At 41.9% G+C, this 20,170-nt stretch overlaps 4 protein-coding genes, 2 long non-coding RNA genes and 1 other non-coding gene across 7 annotated transcripts; 3 read left to right on the plus strand and 4 right to left on the minus strand.

The window, feature by feature from the left end:
* Positions 1-1,150: 1,150 nt before the first annotated feature.
* LOC108125319 (uncharacterized) lies at positions 1,151-4,359 on the minus strand. Its single transcript, XM_017241449.3, has 2 exons — positions 4,201-4,359; positions 1,151-2,935 (listed from the first exon to the last, which is right to left on the minus strand). Exons 1-2 carry the CDS (start codon positions 4,342-4,344, stop codon positions 1,427-1,429), a joined length of 1,653 nt encoding a protein of 550 aa, XP_017096938.3. The 5' UTR covers positions 4,345-4,359; the 3' UTR covers positions 1,151-1,426.
* On the plus strand, positions 3,153-3,994 carry LOC138925947 (uncharacterized). Its single transcript, XR_011442210.1, has 3 exons — positions 3,153-3,521; positions 3,584-3,778; positions 3,881-3,994. It is a non-coding gene; the product is annotated as an uncharacterized lncRNA (long non-coding RNA).
* Positions 4,360-6,998: 2,639 nt separating the features above from the next.
* Positions 6,999-8,256, minus strand: LOC108125341 (male sterile (2) 35Ci). Its single transcript, XR_011442152.1, has 3 exons — positions 7,794-8,256; positions 7,601-7,739; positions 6,999-7,538 (listed from the first exon to the last, which is right to left on the minus strand). It is a non-coding gene; the product is annotated as a male sterile (2) 35Ci (transcript).
* Positions 8,257-8,309: 53 nt separating this feature from the next.
* On the minus strand, positions 8,310-8,706 carry LOC138925920 (uncharacterized). The gene is made up of 3 exons (XR_011442153.1): positions 8,569-8,706; positions 8,373-8,489; positions 8,310-8,321 (listed from the first exon to the last, which is right to left on the minus strand). It is a non-coding gene; the product is annotated as an uncharacterized lncRNA (long non-coding RNA).
* Positions 8,707-9,114: 408 nt separating this feature from the next.
* Positions 9,115-10,515, plus strand: LOC138925915 (uncharacterized). The gene has a single exon (XM_070277584.1). The coding sequence runs from the start codon at positions 9,240-9,242 to the stop codon at positions 10,095-10,097; it is 858 nt and encodes a 285-aa protein (XP_070133685.1). The 5' UTR covers positions 9,115-9,239; the 3' UTR covers positions 10,098-10,515.
* A 2,496-nt stretch (positions 10,516-13,011) lies between these two features.
* LOC108125325 (uncharacterized) lies at positions 13,012-14,807 on the plus strand. Its single transcript, XM_017241456.3, has 2 exons — positions 13,012-13,481; positions 13,546-14,807. Exons 1-2 carry the CDS (start codon positions 13,218-13,220, stop codon positions 14,545-14,547), a joined length of 1,266 nt encoding a protein of 421 aa, XP_017096945.3. The 5' UTR covers positions 13,012-13,217; the 3' UTR covers positions 14,548-14,807.
* A 2,152-nt stretch (positions 14,808-16,959) lies between these two features.
* On the minus strand, positions 16,960-17,951 carry LOC108125350 (uncharacterized). Its single transcript, XM_017241483.3, has one exon. It carries the CDS (start codon positions 17,947-17,949, stop codon positions 17,065-17,067), a length of 885 nt encoding a protein of 294 aa, XP_017096972.2. The 5' UTR covers positions 17,950-17,951; the 3' UTR covers positions 16,960-17,064.
* Between the last annotated feature and the right edge of the window lie 2,219 nt (positions 17,952-20,170).

Here is a 20,170-nt window from a genome sequence, read left to right on the forward strand (position 1 = left end):
TGCAAGAAATTCTTAACAATATATTGAATATAGGATTTAATAAGTATGAATAATGAGTGCAAATATTTTAAGTACAGAGGTATACTCGATTTAAGTCAAAAACAAGAACTCTTGTATTTCTTAAAGTGCCTTTTCCAACTGCATCCAAGTCGAATCGGAATCCAAAAGCCGAGACCGATCCAGCTGTAAGCCGTGCAAATCTCACCCAAGTTGTCAATTTCACAGACAACACATTTCAATCAAACTTCGCCGTGCCATAAATAAGCCGCCAAGTGGACAGATCCGAATAACCACCAGGTTCCACTCCAATTTTTTAAGTCTATCTCGCTTAAATTACACACTGTACTTGTGGTTGTTGGTTTCTGCTTCTTGTGGCTGTTGTTGTTATAGTTGAGCACGCCTAACGTTCACATTTTTCCACATGAAATTATGAAGTTTCCATGGCAATTAATACGCATGAGCCGGGGGCTTTGGCAGTTCCCCCAAAACCGAGTCCCAAAACTGCCATTCCAGGCGGGTGTTGTCGTCCGTCTCCATCCGTTCAGCCATCCAGCCGGCTCGCATGTCAATTTGATGGCAATTAACTTGGACCGGCTTTTGTTTTAATAATAAATTTAATGAGCTGCCAAAAATGGTTGCAAATTTACGTGGCAATTAGCGACCTAAACGACGACAACTCCACCGGCGACACTTGGCCAAAAAGATCGTGCCTGGGCGGACCAAACTTACCAAGCTACCAGAGCCACCAAACCAACTATCCAACTGTCCAGCTGTCCGTCTGCTCTGGTGCTCCATTTTGCTAATGAGCGCTGCGATTTTCCTCGTATCTATTTTGGCTTCATCGGGGCTTGGCCAAAGGTGGTGCCCAGTGGTGCTATGCGGTGCGAGGGGTGCGAGTGGTGCGAAGGCATTTCGAGGGTGTGGTGGCTACGATTTTCCACTGCAAGGTGACAATGTTGCTTAAAGCTAAATGGAGTGGTCAGGTGAGCTAATATCGTAGATCAAGTTAGATTATATTAAATACTTATAACCTTTTTGTAATAAAAAAATGAAAATATCTTTTATCAAATATATTTTTCCGTTAAGTATAATTTAAATATTTATAAAAGTTTGTGTAAAGCATTATTGTTTAAAAAAAGACATTTTAAAATGCATTTAAAAAATAGAATAATTATTTTACTTTATGTTTATAAAGAATACAATAATTTGGTGCGTATTTTTGGTTGGTTTTTAAATGCTTGTAAAATGACTTATCATCTCGTCTAGAAAATTCTATCAAATTATTTTATACAAAGTAGAAGAACGCGAGATCTAAGATTGTTCAATTTTTCTTTTGATTTAAAAATTGTTTGTTGTATAAAAAATTCGACATCGACGAGACGAATAGGAAGATCACGGTTCCGACAGGAGATCGACTGGGAAGATTCTAGTAGCCGCCCATTTGGGGATGATAGCCGTATATCTCGTACAGTTCCTCCTTGGCGATGGTCCGCTCTAGCTGCTCGGGATCAAGCTTGAAGTAGCGCGGAAGGATCTTCCACTGAAACATGTTGAAGTAGTTGTATTCCCCGGACTCCTGGAACCCTTGGTAGGTGTAGTTCGGATTATCGGGCTGCCGCTTGATCCAAAAACGCTCGAATTTGTGGTAACGCCAGCCTCTCTGCGCCAGTTCTGCTGCCGAAAGCAGTTGCATCATATCGCCCGGATAGGTGTAGAAGAAGAAGAAGAGTAACTCCACCTCCATCTCCTCTGTCTTTGGCTGTTGTAGGCCCAACCTGCCCGCCAAACGATAGTTCATCGGCGTTTCGAAGTTCAGTTCGTGGGGAGCACAACGCCCTGGAAGGAAGGGACCTGAGAAGGAGGCGTGAAGGCTACCGGACCCTCCAGCACAGCAGCCCAGATTGAGATTGGCCTCATTTTCCAGAATCTTTGGAATCAGAAGCGGATCTCGTGTCATAGATGCCAGATTCTTGGCCAGGCCCAGCATGCCGAAAGCTCCCTCAACTGCATTTCGCGATGGTTCCATCCTAGACCTCCAAAGCTTCTCGAACACGGGTGGAACGAGCTCAAAGTCAACGCCACCCAAGGGCATGCCCATGCGATTGGTCTTCATGCGGGCATACAGCTTGGCGCCCTCGAATCCCGGTGGTGGTTTAATGAAGTTATTTGGGAATGGACTGAGGCCGCTTTTGGCCATGACCCTATGAATTGCCCTCTGCCGGACCCCTTCTTGCAAGAACTGGTGGCTAAAAATTAGGCTAACATCAAAACGAGCTGCAGTTTCGAGGTACCTATGGATTAGCTCCATGTCCTGATTGGTGACAATGGGGGGCTGTGCCTTAGTTACGGCATTAGACGAAACTTCCGAGGTTTTAGACTCCTCCACCAAGTTCATTTCCATGGTAGCATTCATTGGGCTGACATCGCTCGCGATCCCCTCCTCAAAGCTATCGCCGTCATCTTCGCAGCCCTCGCTCTCGTCCTCCTCATCGTCGTCCTCACCGTCATCATCGTCGTCATCCTCATCATCTTCATCCTCCTCATCCACGTTTTCATCTTCATCATCGGTCAACATGGCCGTCCAATCGTCCGGAACCGCCGAAGACGAGTTCGAGGGCAATCTGGTGCCTGGCAGCGCCGGAAAGTCCTCACGAAAAATGCTAAATTCCGGCGGTGACGGTGGCGGCGGCGGCGGAGGATGTGGTATCTCCAGTTTGGGCATATTCTTCACCACATCCACGTATAAAACGGGACCGCTGCAGGTTGCCGATGTTTCCGGGGAGGACGTGTTGAATAGGCCCAAGGGTGGCGAGTACGTCGACGGACTTGGTGACTTCTCCTTCTCCGTGATCTTGGCATTGTGGCGCTTCATCGTGTACACAGGATTTTCATACAACTCACAATTAATTCTGAATTTCGATCCAGAAACACGAAGCTAAACAGGTAAATGAAATAAGCACGTGAAGTCAAATGACAAACAACACTGTGCAACACTGGTCGCCATGTTGGAGCTTTGTCCTTGCCAGATCATAAAAATGAATCGATCAGTGAGATGCTTATTAAAAAAAGAACAGAAAGCGTTCTTGGTAAAACAGTTAGGAGTTAATTAGTTATTTGGTTAAAGAATATATTAAATTATTCTTTCAGATCGCCTATAAAAATGTTCCGATAACAACCGGAAATAGATGTCAGGCCTGCCAGATCGATGGCACCGACTGAATAGGGCTGCCAGCTGCATAAAGTTATAAAAGCTAACAAGTTTTATAAAATTTATTGATAAAGTGGTTTAAACTAACTAAATAACTGTTTGCATTGCTTTTATACAGTTAATAATAAATGAATATATGTCTGAGAGTGTGTGGGTGCCACGGAAATCGCAATAAACCAATTTAAAAGCCAAAGTCATAAATTCAAACTCGAATTCACCTGCAAGCTCCTGGGGAAGAATGTGCTAAAAAAACGGGACAAAGTGGCAGACACGACGCACATAAGATGCTCATCTATAATGCAAAAATAAACTGGTTGGGGAGTATAACCCATTAACTTAAAATGACACCGAACTAACATAAATCTCGTTCTCTAGCTGGAGTCGGAGGATCTGACAAAAGGACTGACCCAAGGAGGAGGTGAACGAGCGGACGGAGGAGGAGGAGCACCACCAAGCTAATAGCCCAAGAGCTCCTGCACCACAAAACTGGAGGAGTAGATGGTCATTTGCCTGCCGCAAATCAACGGACTTGTCCGGCGGCCACAAAAGTCACAACACTTTGGAAATCAGGTGCATGGCTCCCACAACCAGTCCGAGTCCAGCTCTTCCAAGCTCTTCAAGCCTGCAAATTAAGCACAAATAATATAAAAATACAATAATGCATATTTCCAGCCGCTGGCCAAGAAAAATGATACACATAAGCATGGCCAAGTGCAGGATCAACGTATTAAAAGTTCAAAATAGAAGATGCCAGGACTTTGAATGCTCTAGAATCGAAGTAAAAACTATAATTTTTAAATTAAGAAAGATTTAAAAGTCTTTGAGCTTTTTGAATTTGATATTTTTTATCATTCTAGAATGATTCTAGAACTTAAGGAGTTTTGAATCTAAATATTAAGCTTAATTTCCGAATTGGGCTTCCAACTTTCTAGGTAAAATTATTTTAAGACCTATATACCCACTGAAAGGGCAGGAAAAATCACCCAACTTACTAGGATCGCGGCTAACGAAGCAAAGTCATCACGATCTGCGGGCAGAAGCTCCTCCAGCCGCACAAACTTCAATAAATCATACTCATGTTGCCGGGAACAGCGACAAAAGCAGAATGGTCTGTTCCATGATTCGCTAACCGCCATCCCCAGAATCCTCCACGATCACCTAGTAGACGTTCGAGACGGGTCAGGCCAATTGCAGAGCCATTAAATCGCCAGAGCCAAGACCAGCAAGTGGAGGTGTCAACTGGAGGTGATCTTAAATTGGATTTTGCCTCTCATTTGATTGGGAAATACTCATTTTCTATATTTTGAAGTGATATTCATAGGACTTGGATGGATGAGATCCCTTGTGTTATCCGTAGTGGATAGTTTTTGTAGTGCTAATTCCCTATCTTAGTCATTTTTTGCATTTTTACCACAACTGTGTGGTTGCAGATTCCTTAAACCTGGCTTACATTCTGAACCTGTTCAACGCCATCTAAATGTGTACTATGGAAATTAGCAACGGCTTAAGTGACGCCCCATTCGTCGCCACAAATGACCCGACTCCGCCGGGTGCGTGCCGCCATCCAGAAAACCTCGCCTAATGACCAGAGGGAGCAGCACTTGTACTTTACATCTAAGACATCACTAAGCACCGCAAGAAGGAAGCTCTTCGGAGGAAGCAGTCCCACAGTCGGTTGAATTTTATGAGCTCAGACCTATTTCTCATCCCAGCCGACTTAGTGGCAGGCGGGCCATTAGCCGAAGCGTTCAGCATAATGGCCATATGTTTATGGGGTTCTTGGCAGTCTTAAAAAATTATTCACAATAGGCGTAGATCATTCTAGGGACTTGCCGCGTCTTTGTAGGCGTTTGGGCAGTCATATCTGCACCAGACACCACGGTGTGGTTTTTGTTAATTCCTCTTTTTTTATTTACGAGCAGCAACTAATTTTAAAAACGATACTAAACATCGCAAAGTTGCACTGTTTCTTGATGGGAGGGCAAAGTGCACATAGTACACCTATTTCCATTTTTATGTAATTGGTTATTTATTATCTACCTTTCTCAGTAATTGTTTTAATAAACGTTTCAAGTAGCTTGAAAGTAATATTCCTGGACTATATAGTTCGATAATTAGCTTTGACTATGCCTACTGCTCAAGTTCATTTAATTTGTCGTGCCACATGGATGGAAAACAAATTATGAACCGCCATAAACATTGGCATATTGTTGGCTCAGAGTAGGCAACAATTGGCATTTGCAATCAAGAGCAACTGCATCGGGAGCTGTGGCGGCACGCACTGCCGGCAAGTGAATGGCAGGCGGCAATTGGTGCGACAGGTAGCCCCCTCCGGGAGCTAAGCGGACGGACTAAAGTTGGCCAACGTAGGTGGCACACTCTTGGCCGAAAGTGGAATGTGCCAAACGGGGGGGACATTCACTAACTGGCCGATTGTCAAACTTGCCAAATTGAAAACGAAGTTACGATGCAATCGCGGATTTGTTTATGCTGCCGTTTTGAACCGAACGCAATTATATTTATTTTTATTTTTTACTTGGTTTACATCGCATACTTTTCATTTCCTTGGGTCTTGTGATTTTCATTTATTTTTTTTGTATTTTTAGTTTAAATTTAATGAAATATTACGCGCACGTGTCAGCGGTGCGATAAAATTTATTTACGCAGCATTGCGGGTCAAGTGAAAGCACATTTTTCTGGGCACTGGCACTGACGCAGTGAGGCCTTCAGACCTTCAAATTGAATTTACGCTGGGATTTCGGGCAGAGTGGCGAATTAAAAATCGAAACCGAAATCGAAATGTAAACCTGACTTTCGGGGGCAAGCATAAAAATGGGCGTAGGGCAGCCGCATTGACACGCGGCCATATTTTAAATGTCAACAGGATGGAGGAGGTGGACAGAACGGAGAGATCCCATCGAATTGAATCCAATCCGATCGGATGGAATCGGTTGGGAATTGGTATTGGCAATGGAAACAGGAATGGGAATCACTGAAACGCTGCCGGGCCACAAGCCAAGGATGGGGCAGTAACTGCACCGATCCGCCTTGTCCATGCCCATCAAAAATTCAATAAAATACCATTAAATTACAAAATGAAGACAATTCATTTTTCTTATTTCTGGTTTCCCTTTAGTGAGTTTTGGCAATACTTATACTTGCGATTGCATTTTGTTTCCTTAAGCAGGGAAGCATTTAATGTCGCATTTTGCAGTTATGAGCAATAAAATATGAAAATCCTTTATGGCTTATATACGTTGAAAACGGCATTTATCGTAATATTTTATGAAATCAGTGAATATTCGGTGAATTGTAGTTTCATATGGACTTGGCAAGTTCTATTGTTTGGCTTTGAGTTGCTTTGATTGATGTTATGTTGCATTTGGAATTGAGACTTTATCGTATAGAATTTATTCTCAATGGTTTGACAAGGTCAAAGATTAGTCTTTGATATATGGTATAAAGAGAATATCAAATAATTCAATGAAATATTCAATAATTTCATTAGCAAATACACCGACTGCCGCTTTAATTACACCATCCCGCCCAGCAGGGATCGTATTTTTTCGACCTTAATCGAATATATATGGCTGGGATGGAAAGGAACGGATTCGGGATTCGGAATCGGACCAAGAGTAATGGCCAAGGGTTGGCCCAGGGCAACGCCCATCATATACTACCGAATCGAATACGAGACAATTTTTCTTATTGCCTTCAACTTTGCTCTGGCAAAAAGTACTTTTGCCAAAAAGTAAATGAAATAAAAGACCCAAAAAATACACAAACAAAATAAAGTAAGACAAGTCGAAAGCCGAGCAAGCACACTTTCAATTAATCAAGGAAATTAATTAAGGCCTGTGGACGCAGTTGGTCTCGATGGTGCAAAGTATCTTGGTTCAGTGACCAGCCAGCGGGCAGCACGCTCGCCGATTGCAACATAATTTTCATTTGGCTCAGCATGCGTTTTCATCGTCGTGGTTATCATTTGGACATTTGGACTGGACCCAGGGATTTGGATTCGGATTCGGATTTAGTTTTGCAGTCTGGACTTAAAGCCTGGTCAATTAGCACGCATGTATAGCGCACCGGGCGCTGGAGCTGTGGAGCGATAATTAAACCCAGGTCGCCGGAGTTCGGTTGCAAATCGCCAATTGGTGACAATTGGCCACGATTTATGCCCGGACCGCATTGTGCAACATTTTCCTAATAAATTTTGAATTTTGCACCTCTTAATCAGACACCCTGCTGCGTGATTGTCCGACTGGGTTAGTGGTACACTATTTTTCCAAATGGTAGTAGCTTAAATCTACCAAAACGGCCACAGTAGCTACTATGATTTTAAGAAAACGACATGCTAGTTATAAATATTTCCATTACTTATAGAACTCTTACGGGTTATTTCATAAAGGGAATAGCCAATCCATACGTATTTCTTATGGGCCACAGCTGCAATCATCATGTGGTTGATCATTTGGAGAATCAAACCAAGCAAGTTGGTCACCAAATGGAGCGGCATCAAGTGAGAATTTTGCTATAGTAATAAACATAGTTTAATTATGTGAAAATAATGAATTGTCTGCATTACCCCGAATATGGCATACATCAGTATTAGTTCGGAAATGACATGCCATAAGGTGGAGAAAAACCAAATGACATAAATGCGTTGGCAGAAATCGTAGTTTGTATAAACAATCCATAGTACATCAACGAGTTGTGTTAAGAGATTCGCATAGCACAAATAAAGGCATCCGTCACGCAAGCTAAAGCAAAGAAACTTCTTTAAGAAGGGCATTATCGATTAGTGTATTCATTTAGTTATTGGGCAAGGATCAGACCCAAGTTCGACTTCCAGAAACATAATATAGTTTTAATGAAAACCCATTAAAGTTAAAGATGCTATGCGAAGGATATGGTTAAATTTATTATAATAGGGGTGATAGTGTATTTTACAAAAAATTTTAAATAGTGATGAAATAATTGGCAAAGCATGTTTAGTTTTTGAAATAAAATTATCAGCAATTACAATTATATAGTATAAACTTTGCCAAACCACGACTGCCCTATACTTCCGAGTGATAGAAGCTCAGCACGATTAAAACATCTGCAAACATAACTATAGGGAAAAGGAATAATTAAAAAATATGTAAATCGACGAATTACTCACATCCTATCGAGAAAAGTGAATAAGTCACCAAACCGTAGTGAAAAATCCCACTTGAGGCCACCAACATATGATCGATCATCTTCATAATAAGACCTCCCAGGCAGGTTACTAAATGTACTGGCAAAAGATTTGGATTGTTCTACGATTAAAATGGCAACTATTGAAAATGATCTAAAATTTAAGCACAAAAGCTTACTCGATAGACCGCGACAAGTAGAAAGAGTTCAGAACTCATATTCCAAATGCTGGCGAAAGTCCAAAGGGTTAAGATATATTGGCATCTCGTAAATCCGTAGTTTATCAATACAAAAATATCAATTACTTCGGTTAAGATTCCAAAATATCCCACTATAAGAGTGGCTATACGAAGCTCAATGCAGTAAAGGCACTTTTTTATAATGGGCATCCTTTCTCCTGTTTGAATCCCTAGCTTCGATGTCTTGGGTAGAACATCGCGTTAATTTAAAATGGATTAGGAAAGTAGAAATGGCAACATTCCTGTTTTTTTTAATAATCTAAAGGGTAAGTTTGTGAAGTGTGTTTCAAAGTTTTTTAGATGCTTTTGAATATCTATTTTCAACATATGGTAATAATGGTTCAACTAACCCATAAATTAGGCATAAAAGGTGCATTATAAAGGGAGAAATAGATACACCAAAGTAAAATCAGTGGGCCTGCAATATAAATATTAATTATTGTATATCTTGTCCCCAAGATACCAAGCCCCTCTCTCACCAAGTTCCTAAACATATTATCAAAGTAGTTCTTCTCAAAAAATAAAATCAAAATTTCTATATAGTATTTATTAAATTATTTTATATTTTTTTGGCTCAAAATTAGAGGGTTTGTACCAGAGAAGCTGTTTAAATGTTTCCCAAGAAAGAGTGTCAGTACTTAAAGGGTGCAGGGGATTGCAAGGAAGCCGGAACATTAATGGCGAATGAAGAGATCTTGTTGGAAAATGGAGAAGTTCGTGATATTAGAGAACTTTCGCCTACCAGTTCCAGTTCCATAAAAAGTCCGGCAAGTGATGTAAGCGAAAGAGAGGATTTGGATCCAAAGAAATCATTTGATCGATTGAAACAAAAGTTGCGCCTCATGTTCGCCATTCAACCGAAAAGGAAGCCCCCACCAAAAGAAACAGTGACACCTCCAGCACAACAACCAGCCCCCAGCCCTCCGGATCCCAAGCCAAAGGCTAGTAAAACGACTGTGCGTTTAACATCCAGCCAGGAGAGCATTACCAGCCAGGAGATGGCCAAACTCAAGGATCAGATCGACCAGATTACAGAGGGCATTAATAGCTTAGAGTCCTGGATACCCATTTTAGATGACCAGGAAAGACTTCGAATGGATGAAAACAGCCAGCCAGTCAGGGAGGTGTTCACCTCCGTTAACAATACCCCAAAGGAGCGGATCTCTGATGGGAATATGCAAGGTGATGATCTCCCCTTACCCATAGAGAATCTCGAGGTACGCAATCACAGCAGGGATCATTACTGCGGCATGCAAGAGCACTTGGTAAATATGCTTCTAGTTCCAAAGTCAGAGACTTCTTTGCATCTAAATCCGATGAAGAATTTAAGGACATCCCTGCGTTTAAGCTTGGGCCAACGGCGGCCAGAATTTACTCCGGAAAATAGGTCAAAGGACTACGCAGCGGCGGAATACCTGAAGCGATCTCGGAACGCAGCCAAACAATCCAAGAATGTGCGTCGTCAGTGAAAGTGAGAGATTTTCTTTATTGAGAAATTGTGCCTGTCATGTGCTGCGGCGACCCAAAAGACCGTGGATCGGGTCTCGGAATCTGAAAGATTTTCGAGGTTTTCGGAAAAGCTTTTAGCTGGGACATCTTGTCTACGCGGATAGGGCCAAACTATGCTATGCTAAAACAAAAGCCATGTTTCTATCAAGCCACACACTTTTCCCGCCAAAGAGCTATTAATCGAAGTGCGACTGGCGGTTGTCATGTGTGAGCTTTCTATTGTGGCATCTCCCTGGAAAGGTTAACCAGGTGCAATCTCAATTATGTCTCAACCTCAGCTGGTTCTTCGCCAGATTGGCTTTCATTTCTTTTTAGAAAAAATACTATTTTTACTTTTGGATGTGTTGGAAATAAAACTGAGTTCTATTATTTCTTTCAGTGATGACCAAAACTTTTACTGATTTGGCTGACATTACATGTCGATCACCCGCAACTATTCCCCCTCGTTTTAGACCCCCTCGATTAACGTTTGGCTATTTTTTTGGCTCGAAGGAAATCAAATGATTGTTATTATGACCGTTACCGGGGCCAAGCGGCAACATTGAAAACTTCCCCATCTGGAGTCACTTCGTCATGTTCGTGGTTTCGGCGATAACCGCCGGCTCTTTGCATTTTGGCCAAATATTAGCACACAATTCGATTTTGCATGCCAACCTCTATGGGCAGAAGTATGTGGGGATATGGGGAGGTCGATCCGAAGTAAATTTTTACGAGTGCAAGTGGCGAGTTTTCCATGACACTCCATGATCTCTCTCCTGGGGCAGCTGTGCGCTTTTCGCTTTCACCTGTTGGCCTGAGTTATGTAAAAATCTACTGTCAAATTAATGGTGATTTATATATGCGGCTTAATGGGCACTTGGCATGGGATGCGGGCATTGGATGGTCTCCGTATACGGTCGGGGATTATGAGTGTGAATGGATTGGATAAATTGGCCAAATGGCCTTAAACTGTGCCTGTGCCTATACCGCGAAAAAGGAGAGCACGAAGCATTATTTATAATTTTGGCGAAAGGTTAGAATGAGTTAGGGGACTGGTTTGCATTTATTTCAATCTAAAACCTTACTGCAGAGGCCTGCAATTGGCATTGCAATGAACTGAAGCTGACAAATTTCAGCTCCATCCTGCTAACCGCTAATCCCTTGTAATGCAAGGTCAGAAGTGATCCAAACAAGTGGTCCCGCGTAATCCGCCGTTTAGTTGGACATCCGCGGAATGTTAAACCCATGCACTTACCGATAATCCAAGTCAAACAAAATGCCTACAAGTGGTCTGGTGGGCTGTGGGCTCGGCATGTCAGGGGCAATTACCTGGCACTCGGATGTCCACTGGTGACTGATGATGGGTCCCAGACAGGCGTCGCGACAAAATGCCACCGCACTCAAATCCACAATCCACAGACGCGTCTCCCCATTGGTGACAATAAAAGTGCAAGGCAATTTGCGAATGCGTCTCTAATTGAGCTTACTGGGAGGGGCAATTTTACAAGGGAACTGGTAGATAAATTATACACTAAAAGCAATTGGTTATACTAAGCTATAGAGTTATTAAGAAAGCCATAGCTTTCATACAACACAAAGAAGTTAATCCTACTGTTAAACAATATTTGGTAGTTTTTAAAGTTAATGAGTTATAGTTATTTATAAATTTGAATATGTATAAACCTTAATTCAAGTGCATTTTCACCAAAATTTACGTTAGCTTTGACACTTTAGAAAGGAGTTCGATGTCAAGGCTTTGATTTATTCAGAGCCTCACAGCCTTTGGCTCTACTTTTCCCATTGCCTGCCAGGTGACAATCAGCTAGTATATTTTTACTCCAAATTATTTCTTTAATTTTGCGCACACATGAGTGTAACAAGAAAATGGAAATACAAAAAATTAGGATGGATAACTGGGAGGGAGGAGTGGGATGGAGGACGTATGTGATCGGAATTTCATTTAGAAAGTTGCACTGGGAAGTCGATGTGGTGGAGTTTAATTTGCATTTGCCAACTCTGAGCGACATTTGGCCAATAGTGGAGGATAGAGGGAGTCTGAAAGAGGGAGGCCGGAGAGCTGAAAGCCTGGAGCCCCAGACAGGCGACATTCTTCAGAGTTGCCTTCACTTTTCTTTGGACCAGCAAACAAAAAGCCGTTTAGCCACAACTGGGTCATTTAATAATAATCGTAATCGTATAGAAGTAGTGTCTCCCCACTCCGCTCACGATTTCCTATTCTAATTCTGTCAATCATCCAGTGCAACTGTTTTTATTTTTATTCTTTTTTTACCACCGATGCCAAGCTTGTGCTCTATTTGATCTTGATTTTGATCTTTAACTTGTCTTGACGCATATTTTGCCACACCCCGCCCGTTGTCTATTTTCTACCGCCTTGGGTTTTATATTTTTTTCCTTTTCTTTCCAGCGAAATGCTTTCTACTTCGGACTGATTGTCTTTGTCTTGGCTGGCTCACTGAAATGGCTTTTGATTGATTATCGCGTGCCATGGTTGCTCCGCACTACTCCCTTCTCAGTGGGTGCTCTCCATCTCCAGCTTCAGCTTCAGCTCCAGATCCACCTCCAGATCTAGCTTTTTCATTCCGTTCCAGCTCCAGGTGGTGTCGCTTGGCCCACGATCGAATCTCTTCTTTTGTTGACTTTCATTTGAAGTCTGCTTAATTAGCCAGATATGTCTATATGTGTGCACGTGCTGTGATTCCCTCAAAGCCCCCATTCCTTCTTCATATGTATAACTTTGTCAGTTCCTGGTAAAGAAATCACTCGGGGAGGCATGAGTGGGCATATCGAATCGATTGAAGAAGTTCAAAGTTGAAATATTTTGTACAAGGTGGACTCCAGCTTTGTTACATACATAAAACAATCCATACAAAACGGAGCTGTTTTGTCTTTTAAGAGCCCTTTTTAAAACGAACTAATAATTTACTTCATAACACAGCAACCTGTGTATTTTTGATTCCTAATCAAAGTAGACGTATAGTTCCCATTCAAATGGAATACATAGACTTCAATTCATTCTACTATTCGAATCCGTTTCGTGTATTCCTCTCTTCTGTCACAAAAATCAATCATAAATCATATTCATGTTTAATTTAAATGAACGCATCAGGCAATACTTTGCCCCGGAACCTACTCCGGGACCATGCCAAGGAAACAATATTTGCGATTTTGTCGAAAAGAAGGCTCAATCAATTATGGATGTGTTTGGGTTGAGCTGCAACATCGCTGACGGCGGCATCATACTTTTGGTAAACATGATCACAATATTCACTGCACTAGCTGTGGCTTTACTTTATATGACTGTGACTTGTATTACTGTGGCTTATCGTAAATGGCGTCAATATAAAGTGAGTAAAGGGTTCCATTAGAGGGAGTTCCTGGGAAATAACAAATTTAACACATTTTCCATAGGAAGAGAAGGCTTTGCGGAAAAGAAATTTGCAAATAAAGGAGGAGGAGGAGAAAGAATTTAAAAAGGTTATTGCTGAAATGTTTTTGCGGAAAATACTAAGGGACACTCCTTGTAAGGCTAACAAACAAGAATCTAAGGCGGAATCCGATAGTTATACAAATAAAATCGAAGGCAATAAAGAAAATATTCCGAGATCTCGCACTTACACCAAGCTCGAAAATACGAACGATGTTGGTATTATCAACGATGAAGTTGAAGTTCTTTTTTCAAACCCTGAAGCTTGTACAAATAAATCGAAACGCAAGAAGGCTGACGTTGACGTAAACGATGACGTTGAGAAATGTCAAAAAAAATTAAAAATGAGCTCTCAGCCTGAGTCCAAACATGATGATGTTAATATCGATATGAACGATAACATTGATGTCAGTGCCAAGAGGTCGAGGTCAAATTCAAGAGCCGAGGTCGCTCCAGAAAATTCTATTTTCGGTACAAACGTTAACATCGACTCAAGGGGTAAGAGGTCGGAATCTTTAAACGCTCGAGCTGAGGGCCAAACTGATCATCGTAATGTCGCTATAAACGATAACATTGTTGGACGTCGTAAGAAATCATCCAAAACTTCAAGAGCTCAGTCTGAGGACGGTTACTATAGAGCTAATATCGGTGCGAGTGATATGGAAACTGAGAATTCAAAACCTCTGCGAAAAGCCGCATCTTTCGAAAGTGCAATTTTCAGACGAAGCTCCTTACAGCTAGAAAGTGATTCATCCTTGACGAGTGAAGAATCAGTTCAGGGACACGGAGGACTTGCAAAACCCAAGGGTCTATCGAAGCTACCCGATATGACATTCAAGAATGCCGTTCCAGAAACACAAGAATATGTAGAAGATACTGATGAAGAGATTTTACAAGAGACATTGAATAGAAATGAAGGAGTTTCCCGGATTCCATTGCTAGTGAAGCCACGCGGACGCGTGCCAAGAATCAACATGAGAAAATAATCATTTGCGAATTAGTATAATTTTGTTGTTAGACCTAAAATAGGTTTTTTCAAGAATTCTAAATAGGCTTATGATTTAAGCTATTTTCAATATCAATTCTTCATTGCTATACACACTTTTACACACCTCCATATTTGGAATCAAAATTCTTTGTGTAATGTTTGGATTCCTCACTTGCAAATTTTTAAACGTATAACAATTGAAATCCAATAAGCCAAGTATAACAAGTTAACATATATTAAAATTGTATTCAAGTTAAAGTTTGGTTTTTTTTAAGGGCGATGTAATGGCTTCTTTTAATTCCCAACTGAATTAAATTATCATAAAATCTCCAGATAATCTACAGTATTACTTGACCTGTCAATATCCAACTTTCCACTCATTATAAATGCACCTTGATGTTGCCAAATTTGGCCCAAAGTTTATCGATTGTTGCATCTTAGTTTAAGCCATCAATTGACTGACTTTCGCGACTCACCATCTCATCGCAATAATGTCCTGGTCGGTGAAATCAAATTCAAACCAAATTGCTGTCAAAATGTTATTCAACAAAGTGCTTAGGAGAGGATGGGGTTACCAAACTACTGCCATGGCTACATATGTCAACACATGAACTTGAAACCCACGGACTTGACTTGGCCACAAGACCAACAACAGAAAAGGCTAAGGAGCAGAAACTGATGCTGCAGTTGGGCCTCTAAAAGCATTTTGTATTCTAATTAGATTGTCAGCGGCACGACAACAACCTCATTTTGGCTCACAAAATGCCTTTTCACATTTGCATTAGCGCCAACGTGAGGAGAGAAGACAAAAATCTGCATAAACTTTGGACAGTTGGTTTTAGCCAGAGTCACTGAGAAAAAAATGGGGTATAGAATGGGTTTTAAGAAGAGGGACTTGCAGAGATAGCAACCCTCTACAAATTATGGGTATATTTTTCAAGCCTAATCTATTAAGTTATGTAAAAGTTTCATTGAAAAACTATGATGATTCTATTTAACCCCTCAATTTCTTTCAGTGTCTGGCAGTAGGAGTATGCAGTTTGAAGTTCATTAACATGCACAGGTTAATTACCGTTGTTGTTGGCCGCTCGAGGAAATGAGCCATTAGAGGAGCCGAGTTTCAAAAACTCTGGAGCGCCGCAGTAGCCAAAAGCCGGCGATAAAACTGGCTAAAAGCATACATAAAAAGACACATGTTAAGTATGTAAGCTAGTTTGTGTGTGTTTGCTGTATCTTGGCCAGATTTTTTGTTGTTGTTGTATTGGCCGGGGGAGGACTGTGACAAATGCCTGAGCTTGCCAGCGAGGAAGGTGGCTTAAGGGGAAGTGACTGCCACTGCGCTTTCCTGGCCAACATGCAAAATGTTGCACTGATAAGAGGCACAAAGCCAAAGAGTCATCCCGTTTGCAGTTTCTGCAGTTTTAACTTGGCCAAGCGAACTGCAGCGGTAAATGAGCATCCCGGGCACGATCATTAAAACAAAAGCGGCAGCCGAGGAGCCATCACTGACAAGCCATGACCAAGAGCAATGGCCAACAAAAAAGGGGTTGTATTTGAGGGTAATTGATTCGACTTGAGGTTACTTAGGTACAGGGAAGATTGAAATTTAAGGATTATTTTTCAAACATTAACTAACATTAAACCTTTCAATATTATACAGATGTTCAAGTTCTTATTAAATCCATTAGTAACCTAATTATCGGTAATTAAGTTTATACCATTATTTTTATTGTCTTAAACTCATTATACCTTCGTTCTATATAAACCAACAGGGTATCCAAAATAAACACAACATTGGAGCAGCCAGCAGCTACCAAGTTGCTACCTTCTGGTGTTGGATTGCCTTAAACGATCCGCGTGAATAACTAATTTCAATGGAGTCTGGGCCTGTGCCGCCGCTCGCCTCGCAACTTTATCACCCACCATCACCAGGAGCTCCCCGGACTGAGCCGAACGGAGAAGCTATAGATGCTCGGCTGGCTCTGCTGGAGCCCTAGTCCCCCAAGACAATGGGACAGTTCATTTATTTTTTTCACTCCTCGCTCTCTGGCAACTTTTTTATTTTGATTTTTTTTGTTTAGGTTTGTTGTTTAGGTTCCAACTGCCTGCCCTCACAGACAATAAAAAGTTAAAGCCCGACTGCGTAGGACAAGCTACTGGAAACGCATGTCCAGAGGACCTGAGGTCTGGAGGACCACAGGCTTAATGAGCAAAAATGGGACTAACAAAAAGGAGCTGCCCGCAAAGTGTTTTCAAGATAAGTTTCCTGCACATTTAGGTGAAGAACAAGTAAAATAGCTCCCGGGTTGGGGATAAAGATGAACTTGATAAGATAAAGAGATATATTTTTTAAGGGACTACTTTTGTTCTATTTGCATATGGGTTTCTGGTGGATGATCAGATAAAAATATTCTTTTAAGAGGCTACTGCAAAAGCTATTTATTATTCACATTATTTTGTTGTATTAACATCGAATATATGTAATTTTAAACCAATATTAAGAATAGTTTCGGGGTTAGTTATACAAATCCAAAGCAGTTGGCCTGGTGAAGTAGATGCTGGTCTTTTTGTCCTCCGTGATGGCGGTCAGGATATTCCAAGACTCACAAATGGAGTTGTACAAGTAAGTCTTTTCGAAGGTTGTGCCGGCATGGCCGTCGTCAGCATACTGATGGGGAGCCTGGTTGACGGTCACCAATTCGAAGGCCTCCCTGCAGGTGTCCTTGTCGCGGTAGTTCTCGTTGTAGTAGCCGAAGGGTATGAGGTTGTGCAGCGCTTCGTGGGGTGTGGTGATCTCTCCAATCAGATGTCTTTCCAAATCGTAGTCGGTGGCGTGGGAGAGATCCTCCTGCGGATCAGAGATGTAACCCCTGAAAACAGATCCTTCGATTTCCACATCCAGAAAATAAATGGCGTTGCTGATCAGTGGGAAAGTGCCATTGAAGCACTTGTAGCCGATGCCCTCGCCGCCAAAGGTGCTGCACTCAAAACCATCACCTGCGACGGCACTATCGGCATCCCAAACGGAGAACAAGACCGTGAACTTGGAGCTCTTTTCGTAGTTCTGGATACCCATGTAGCCATTGGACTCGTCGGCGTAGAATTGCAGGAAATTGTAGACTCCGTCATTGCGGTCGTTCGGGCTGGTCATCCACTGGAAAATATTACGAGATCCGTTGAATCCTCTGGCCTGGTAGTTGATTATGGTCCTGGCATTGCCCAGAACATCGTTGAATCGGGGGGAGCCAGCGGGATGCTCCTCCTGCCGCAGGATGCTCATGAACCGGGACATGTCCTCTGCGGCTTCCTGGTGGGAACTGGGATGGGCTGCCAGGATTAGGGGCAGGCAGAAAGCCAGACCCACTAGGCAGACTAGGAAAAACTTGGTTGATGCACCCATATTGAACTTGGATTGATTTGTGACTCTTCCTCGACCATTCGCTCCACTTTATATGGGAGGTCTCAAGTGTTTTCGCTGTTTACCCGATAAGCGCCTTTCTAACATTTTTCACATTGCGCCATCCTCTTGGAGTGATAAGTCTAAACTCAATTAGCTAAATTCCGAGGTAACTGCCGACTGCACGTGTTATTATAAAACATTTTTTAAGCCTTATTAGCAAAAAAATTCTTTAAAGCATTCAGGAACTTGAAGAATCAGATAGTACTAATCATTGAGGTTGTATAACAAATTCTGAGTTAAAGACAATAAATAAAACCTAACATAGACAAACTAATTCATTACAAATAATAGGATTAAGTCTAAGATTATCTTCAAAAATAGTTCTTAGTTGGATTATTTATGATTCCTTATATTTAAATCTTATTTTAAGTATTAATAGACTATCAAAAACTTACCATAAACTCAATAACCACTGTCTAATTAGAAACCACTCCAAACTAAAGAGCTCTAACTGAAGAGCCTTTTCAAAATTGATAAGAGCCCCGTTAATTAGCAAAAAACCTGAGGTAACCAGAGCGGCTAAAAGGGAAGATTACAGGTATTTACCATGATAGTTATGAAAGGCCGCAATCTGTGGGAATTAACTCCAAGTGTCAGCCACTCGAATAGTTATTGACCCACAAAATACTGGGCTGAAAAATTCCACTCGGATCAAGGTCCGCCAGCTGCCCTCTAAGGTTGTCCAAGTCAAGAGCAAAGTCACCGAGGCCAAGTCATAACTCAACGCTGCTGGTCATATCCTCCTCATCCTCATCCGCCTCTTGTTTTTGTTTTTATTTTTTTTGGTGTCCACATCCTCAGCAGGCCGCATCAGCAGTCAGAGAACGTGGCACTAAATCAAGCCCACATGGAGTTCAGTTTCGGGCCAGGGCGACCAGCATCAGTAGTTCCCTCGCTTTTTGACAGTTTCGCGCACAGTAGCAGTTGCATCTGAAGTTGAATTTGAAGTGCCAGTCCTTGGACTAGGCCCAGTAGCAGAGTGCCAATGCACTGGGGGAAAAAATGGTTCTCAAATAGTAAAGACATGGCTATGGAAACTTAAAATATGTCCGCAGTTTTTTACAAGTGCTTCCACTAGACACTGCCTCATCCTCATCCATGTTGACTGTGGCAAGATAAACGCTGCTTTGGGCCAGGCCAAGGCGCAGGCCTAACATGTGTTGCCTGTCGAAGATTCAGGCTAAGAGCGACCCACAGAATGGGCCTGGTCTACGAGGGGCTGGACTTTACCCGGCTAGCGACCAGAGCCGTGGATGATCTTTTTGTTCGCTTCACTGGAACTGGCACAGGCTCAGGCGCAGGCACAGGCTCAACCTTTCGGTGGCTCACATAAATTTTAAATATCCCCGAGATGCGCCTGGGAGCAGGGCTTCCTTATTTGGCAACGGCCACTCAACCCAAAACTCTTCGCATCCACGGATAAATGCAGTTTTTATCCAATTTTATTGACCCGAGGGAGGCGAACACGGCGGCCTCATTAGTGTGTTGGCTATTTTTTTTTTTGTATTCGCAATGGATTTATTTTGGTATTTTTCGGGGGCGCATCGGGGCGTATGAGTAATGCCCCGCAATTTGCACGCCTTGAAAGGATTAATTCGTTAACAATTTTTCGCCGCTGTAATATGCAAGACAAAACCAATAAATCTATTAATTAAGCCGACATTTGTTTTGCATCTGTTGCGATTTCCTTTTCACTGCAGTCTGCAGCACACATTTTGATAAATTTGGCCAATTCGAATCGGGCTAACCAAAGAGTCTGTGGTGTCTCGAGTCTAGTCTCCGGTTTCCTAGCGTACTTTTGTTGAAATTTGAGACAGTGGGTGGTCCGGATTGAAAACATTTTGCTGGGCTGAATGAATCAACAGGCAAGACAGTGGAATAAACAGATTAAACCATAACAAAAAATGTATTTAAGTAGGTTTGAATGTTACCTGCTCAAGGAAAGACTGAAAAAATGATTATTTATATTTTTTTAAATATTATTTTCATTTTTTAGATAGCTACCCACTGTGCTGGGCAGCATTTATCCATTTCCTACAAGAAACTAGACTTCTGTTACCGCTTGGTGTGTATAAATTTGCCAAATTAAAAAGCGACAGGGAACGCGGATCCGAGAAGTTTCAAGAAGGAAAGGTGAAGTGGCGGGTGGGCGACCACCACT

Source organism: Drosophila bipectinata, chromosome 2L, assembly GCF_030179905.1.
Source record: "Drosophila bipectinata strain 14024-0381.07 chromosome 2L, DbipHiC1v2, whole genome shotgun sequence".
In the NCBI taxonomy this organism is placed as follows: domain Eukaryota; kingdom Metazoa; phylum Arthropoda; class Insecta; order Diptera; family Drosophilidae; genus Drosophila; species Drosophila bipectinata.

Excerpts from the sequence above, each read along its gene's own strand:
- LOC108125319 (XM_017241449.3), bottom strand. The coding sequence starts at position 4,344 with ATGGCGGTTAGCGAATCATGGAACAGACCATTCTGCTTTTGTCGCTGT. Across the intron at positions 2,936-4,200 it reads CTTCGTTAGCCGCGATCCTA|CTTCGTGTTTCTGGATCGAA; the intron begins GTAAGTTGGGTG and ends TTACCTGTTTAG.
- LOC138925915 (XM_070277584.1), top strand. The coding sequence starts at position 9,240 with ATGTTTCCCAAGAAAGAGTGTCAGTACTTAAAGGGTGCAGGGGATTGC.
- LOC108125325 (XM_017241456.3), top strand. The coding sequence starts at position 13,218 with ATGTTTAATTTAAATGAACGCATCAGGCAATACTTTGCCCCGGAACCT. Across the intron at positions 13,482-13,545 it reads GTAAATGGCGTCAATATAAA|GAAGAGAAGGCTTTGCGGAA; the intron begins GTGAGTAAAGGG and ends CATTTTCCATAG.
- LOC108125350 (XM_017241483.3), bottom strand. The coding sequence starts at position 17,949 with ATGGGTGCATCAACCAAGTTTTTCCTAGTCTGCCTAGTGGGTCTGGCT.